General features: G+C 30.3%; 3 protein-coding genes across 3 annotated transcripts; 2 read left to right on the forward strand and 1 right to left on the reverse strand.

The window, feature by feature from the left end:
• Nucleotides 1-943: 943 nt before the first annotated feature.
• On the forward strand, nucleotides 944-2209 carry HELRODRAFT_157915 (hypothetical protein; the record flags this gene model as incomplete). The annotated part of the gene is made up of 1 exon (XM_009031128.1): nucleotides 944-2209. One exon carries the CDS (start codon nucleotides 944-946, stop codon nucleotides 2207-2209), a length of 1266 nt encoding a protein of 421 aa, XP_009029376.1.
• Nucleotides 2210-2568: 359 nt separating this feature from the next.
• On the reverse strand, nucleotides 2569-4494 carry HELRODRAFT_181310 (hypothetical protein; the record flags this gene model as incomplete). The annotated part of the gene is made up of 6 exons (XM_009031129.1): nucleotides 2569-2586; nucleotides 2684-2829; nucleotides 3095-3191; nucleotides 3373-3575; nucleotides 3920-3951; nucleotides 4391-4494. The coding sequence occupies 6 exons, from the start codon at nucleotides 4492-4494 to the stop codon at nucleotides 2569-2571; spliced, it is 600 nt and encodes a 199-aa protein (XP_009029377.1).
• Nucleotides 4495-5206: 712 nt separating this feature from the next.
• On the forward strand, nucleotides 5207-5515 carry HELRODRAFT_146610 (hypothetical protein; the record flags this gene model as incomplete). The annotated part of the gene is made up of 1 exon (XM_009031130.1): nucleotides 5207-5515. A coding segment is annotated over one exon (309 nt), but the record flags the coding sequence as incomplete, so codon positions are not given.
• Between the last annotated feature and the right edge of the window lie 1409 nt (nucleotides 5516-6924).

The following is a 6924-nucleotide window of genomic DNA, read 5'->3' on the forward strand; positions in this document are numbered from 1 at the left end:
TGTGTATGTAATGATGTATGCTTATATGTATAAATGCATGCGTTTGTGTGCGTGTGTATGTGTGTTTGTGTATTTGTGTGTATGTTTCTCTCACCTCGTTAATTTGAAGAGCTATGCAAGTGTTTATTAGGCTATAAGTGTTGCATGTTGTACATTTGTATATATATATATATTTATATATGTATATATATATATATATATATATATATATATATATATATGTATATATATATGTATATATATATATAGCCCACAAGAATTAATTTTCTTTTTTTGGTCTCCGAATCATTCATATATATATATTCTATGTATGTATGTATAAACCTGTCTGTGTTTGTGCAATTGTAGATCTTACTGCAGGCACACTCACGCATACAAAGACACACACACACACACACACACACACACACAGCAAGTATTAATTGATTGTATGCGATAGGCGAGGATTATTCTTGCGTTCGTACCCAGTCACTATAGCATGAAGACCAGGGGATTCTTGTGACGTAAAATTGACTCAAGCAAATGTTTCATTGTTTTATAACGTTATTATATTTAAATTGCAATGAAGTGAGGTATCAGTGCATCTGTATTGGTCTACAAAACAAAATATACTAACTTATATACTAAAATCTTGTTGTTGTAAGTTCTTTTAAATGGTTGATGAGTTGAATGGAGTACTTTGTTATAAATAAACGTTAATTTAAATGACTTCATGGAGTTCAAACCATCCATCTTTTGAAGAATTCAAGTTAGGATTGCTTTCTCATATTATGCTTGATTTATCGGATGTTTTAACGTTATTTATTTTATGAACGCACCTACAAAATAAAAATTTAAAAGTGGACACTTAGTTTTGTTTACATTTTCGTTGGCAACCTCATCAAGTTTCGCCTTTTTACCAAAAAAAAGCAGTCAAAGTCATCATTCAATTTTAAAAATTAATATGATGGAAGAAATAAACTCAATGGTAGCAGATTTAATTCATTATCGCGATTATTTTTTCACTAAACATGACGTCTCATGCGCAGGACAAAAGCAACACTTCATTCAGGAAAGACTGGACGAAGTTCTGGCCAAATTGGACAGCCTCGATGATGAAACGAAAAATAAAGCCGAATATCTAATGCTTCGTGGCAAGGCATTGAGTGTTGCGACCGATCGTCAGGAAATTTCAGAGGAATTGCTATCAAAAGCTGTTAAATTGAACCCCACATTAACAGAGGCATGGAACTGCCTGGGCGAGTTGTACTGGACAAAAAAAGACATGGACGGGGCAAAAAATTGTTTCCTGGCTTCGTTAAACCACAAAAAAGACAAAGCATCACTGAGGAATCTTTCACTAATTACAAGATCAACTTGGAAAGATCAGGAAGAAAGATTAAAAAATATTGACACCAGCCTTGATCTAGCCAAAGAAGCTCTCCAGTTAGATTTAACGGATGGATTCTCCTGGCTCACATTTGGAAATGCCAACCTGGCCAAATATTTCATCAGTCAAAATCCTAATTTAATGAAGCAGTCATTATCTGCATACATCAGAGCTGAGACAGACCCAGTGGCATGTAATTCTTATGATTTGCACTACAATAAGGGAACTGTCTATGAATATCTAGAAGAATATGAGAAAGCCCTCCTAGATTACGACGTGGCATTGAGACTGCAACCAACATTCGAAGAGGCAGCTCAAAAGGAAAGTCAACTGGTGAAATATTTGAAGGAAACAACACACTTGCTCTCAACAAAAGGTAACATTAAAGGAAAAAGACTGAAGACATTTGTTAGCAAAATAACTCCAGAGTTACATTTGGGTTCGCACTTACCTGTTTATTTGAAGGATGGGGATTATTCTGTAAAAAATTTAAAAGATTTGAATACAGGTCCCAACCCCAAAACAATTCTACTTGGTAAGGTTGTAGGCAGTTTGTTCAACAATAGCTCAGTCTCTTTTACATTCTCAATAGTGGATAAGAATGAAGACTCTACAGCAGTCACAGTGTACAACGCTCTCCATGGATGGGGTGTCAAAATTGATGACTCAATAGCCATTCCGGATCCAAGACTGAACAGAATAAACTTTTCATACAAAGGCGACTCATTTGATTTCTACACTATCAGAGTCGAGCATCCGATGCACATGATTGTTAATGCCAGGAAGCCAAAAGTCAACTCTGTGTCACTTGCTGTTTTGTCGTCATCCATTGAACAATGATTTATACCCTCTCAGCTTCAACTTTTCAATGCTTTATTGAAACAATTAACATCTATATTTTTGTTTTTTTTTTAATTATTTAGATTCTAAAATGAACACAATTGTAGCTTCTTCAAGTTTTTTTTATATATTCATTACAAATAACTTGTAAAAGTATATATATATATATATATATATATATATATATATATATATATATATATATATATTCATTCACGCTATTTGTTCATGCCTGCAGATGTGACCATCTGTCAAAATACAAATGAATAAAAACGATTAATACAATAATTTTTGATTATAATTAATTGTAATTAATTAATTATGATTAGTATTTATTGTCAAAAACATTTCAAAAGTATTTAGTTTATAATGAGCTGCTGCAAATAGTGTTAACAATGGATGTTGGTGATAATATTATAAATAAATAATGATGATAATAATGAAAGCCTCTTAATAAATTCATCAATGAGTAACCTGAAAATTATATCTGTCATTCATGAGACACTCGAGAAGCGATCTTTTCTTCGGGGCCTGTTTCTTTTTTGTGTTTGTGACTTTTTTGTCTAGGGTGTTGTCAATTTTCATCTTCTTTGTACCATTTTTCGTTGGGTTAGAAGGTTCTACAAAAATAGTGATCAAATATTTATGGCTATGATGTTTTTCTTTTCATAAGTATTTTATTTTTAAATTCAATTTATTTTGCAACAGTCATTGTTACGTAGTAATAGTTTAATTGTCATTTTTCAATTAAATTTCGTCAGACCCATTGAATATATTATTCCCTAATTATTATTTACAAATAAATATAACGTAAAACTGTAAATTACAATTTAAAAAAAAATTTTTAAGATCTGTGTTTGAAATATTATTCAATCACTAATTTACCTAATTTCTTCTCACCAGGTTTGACTTGTTTTGACTTTTTTGGTCTGCCTACAACTTTTTGAATAGATTTCTTGCTACAGACCAAACATTCGTAGACCTGTATTGTAATAGAGTAATTAGTTGATACATTGTAATATATATCTATTTATCATTTTCTATTGTTATCATTACGCAATATTACAATAGTATTCATTATTTTTGGTTATTAGTTATTAATAATATTTATCTGTAATATTTAAATTGTGGCCATACATTCATAAAATTTTCCAATGGCTCACCATTCTATTCATGCCTTCTTTGTATAAAGAGACATACTTTGATTGCAGCTTGCTCAATGGTTTATTTCTTTCTGATCTCTCAAGTAACTTTTTTAATCTTTGGTTAACTTTTATTCGTGGTTTGAAGGCTATTTTTACGTTGTCGCATCTCCAGACGGTTGCACAGTTTGGGCAGAATTTCATTGTTGGTTTCTCTTTCCAACCTTGGTTAAAAAAATTGATCTTTGAATATTTTATATATAAAGTTTATTGTATGATTAACAGAAAATTCTAGATTATATATTTTGGTTTTGAACTCAAAAAACTTGACAATGATTTATGATCTACCATTAGAAAAATTAAACAAGAAACTAAATAACGAGAAACATGCTATGATTTCCATCAATAATTATATTTCTGACAGTCTTACTCTTATATATATATATAAATTTAGCAATAATATAAAATCAATTTTAATTGTAATAATATTGTTTATATAATGTTCAGTTAGGTTAGTGATTAGATTAGATTAGATAAGAAATTATGAATGAAGTGAATAAGAAACAACCTGCTAAACTGTGCAGTTCGCTGGCTCGTTTTCTAAATAATGAATGATAAATAATTCAAGTTTAAAAATAAAAAAGCGCAACATTAATATTTTTTATGGTGAAAAATAAATAAATTTATGATTTTGTTTAATGATTTTTTTTTTGATTTGAATCATCATTGGAAATAATATTGCAATCTTAAATCAGTGGTTTTAATGATTTAATTAATTACTTTTAATAATGAATATTAATATTTATACAAAAGTATGTAAAATAAAATAAATTAAAAATTCAGTTGAGTAAGAACAGAGATTCAATTAATTAATAAATGCTACAATAATAAATATGGTATTATTTTAATCAGCAAATTTTGCTTTATAAGAAAAAGTAGTTTATATACAAAAAAAAATTTTTTGAAAAATCGTGGGACCTGCTAAAATTAAATTAAAAAATGTAGTAATGTAATGAAAGTTTGGATTGGACCAACTGACATGTAGTGACGTGCGATCGTGGGGCATACGACGGCGTAGTAATCAGCGGCCAATCCTAATTTCAGCATCGTTTTTTTTGTTCCGAACTGATCATCTGGATCCATCGTAAAACAAATAGTGGAAGATATGAAGACTATGAAATAAACAAAATTCCGCCGTTCAACTCTATACAAATTTTAAAAGTGAAAGATTAAGGAATGGTTTCGTATTTTACCGACACAATTCTATCAGTGTTGTACACTGTACAGCCTAACTATGTATACTTTGTTCATGGTAATAATGATAACAATAATGTGTCGTTTTTATAGCGCTGTGTCATTTATATTTTAAATTGTTCCGTGCAAAAAACTAATAAACAATAAAAACAAAACAATAAAAATGAAAAACAAAACATATCATTCTTCTATGTACGTATCTGCTCTACCTACTTTTTTGACTACTTCTCCATCACTTGCGAAGTTCAGAGCGGATCTCAAGACTCATCTGTTTTCAAAATTCATTGAGGAGCGCTGTTGAACATCGCGGAAATAGCGCTTTATAAGCTAATTGATTGATTGATTGATTCCTGCAAAATTTTACAAACGCACATCTCCAAAAATTGTAAACAAACAATGCAATGGACAAAATATGAACTTTGCTTCGATCCTCTTAGTGATTTAAATATTTACTAAACAAAATTTATAACATGCTGAAGTAAACGAATAGTTTTGCTTTTCGTACGCAATAAACTTTTCAATAGTATTCATTTTGAACGCCACTTCTTTTTCCAAAATGGCCGAATCAGCTCAGATTGATGAGGAAGACCAGCGAACGAACGAAATTTTTGCGGATGGCCTGCTGGAATTATTCAAACCCGCCGTCGGCCAACTTGACGAGCGTGTACTGGCCGTTCGTCAGAGTCAAATGGAACTACGCCACAGTATAGAAACGCTAGCAGATGATCTGAAAAAAATCGCCGAACTCCAAAACTCAAAAATGGAACTGGAACCATATTTGAAAAAATTAACAAACGCTCGACGTCGAGTGATGTTGGCGAACAACATCCTTCAGAACGCTCAGGATCGACTGAACAGACTTCAGACCCACGTCAACAAAGAACTTGCCAAGAAAAAAGCTCTCCTCGATCCAACAAATTCTGCTAGCACTAGTTCTAATGGCAGCAGCAGTAGTAGACAGCCATTAAATAACTGATTATTTTTAATAAATAATATTTATTGTATAATATAATGCAAAATGTATATCTATATATATGTTCTTGGAAAGCGATATATATATATATATATATATATATATATTTGTATGTGTGTGTTTTCTAGAGTCATACATTGTCTAAGAAATGTTTAGTTTTGTTTTTTTTAATTGCACACAATGAAACAACAGATGACATTGAATTGTGTGGTTATTAATGCAAAAACATGATTTATTTGAAAAAACAAAATTACAAAAAATTGACACTTAGTTTAAAACATTATTTATGCTACAAATGTTTTCTAGAAAAAGCATTCAACATTATTCCATCACCTTTGCTGCTAGCAAATGAAGGTTGACATTGGCAATTTTTCCTTCCATTTACACAGGTCGGCTTACTCTGAACGATGGCAACTATTGAAATTGGCAGTTGATTAGGGACAACATGTATTTACTGAAATCAGATATAATCAGTGATGTGCTCACAAATTTGCTCATCTTTCAATTTTTTTTGTCAAACAAGCATTTTCGCACTCACAAAATTTTCAAAATTCACCATTTATTTGTTTATTTATTAAATCAAAGTAACCTTTAAAATTAAAAAAATGAATTAATTAAAAACGTTTGCTAAAATGTCTCAATGAATGACGTTGATAACTTAACTAAACTAATAAAAGGAATAAAGCAAACATAGTATACAACATACAATTATACAAGAAACTCTCTTTCTCTCTCTCTCTCGCTCTTTCTCTCTCTCTCTCTCTATATATATATATATATATATATATATATATATATACATACATACACATTGATGTAATAATAATATTATGTAGGAAATGTATACAATAGTTTAACTTCATTAAAAATGTTGCAGACAGAATTGCACTGTAAGAAAACAGCATCAGTATAAGGAGCATAGTGCAGTAGTAGTAAAATACAAGTGATGAAAAACTGACAGTACGATCTTAGGTACTAGTACTCCCAACTACATTAGCACAAGTAGTAATAAACATAGTATATCGTACGGTGAAAAGTTTAGAATTTTCTCAAAATATGAAATCATCGTTGGAAAAGTGTAATGTAGGATGAAATAGGCTTCATGTAAGTCTGATTGAGATTGTATAAATTTTTGTTAGACGAAATTTCTTTAAAAACTAATTTTTCAAATAAATGGAATAGATAAATAAATAAATTAATTAATTGACAGACCCGATTATTCTAAAATAAAGAAACGTCATCATTAATGTTCTTAATGTTACATCAAGAAAAAAAAATTCTTTTTGTAAAATTTGAATGCTAAAATTAAAAAAAGGCACCCACTACAGACAAACGACACCCGACAG

The sequence above is a fragment of the Helobdella robusta genome, assembly GCF_000326865.2.
Source record: "Helobdella robusta unplaced genomic scaffold HELROscaffold_70, whole genome shotgun sequence".
NCBI classification, from domain to species: domain Eukaryota; kingdom Metazoa; phylum Annelida; class Clitellata; order Rhynchobdellida; family Glossiphoniidae; genus Helobdella; species Helobdella robusta.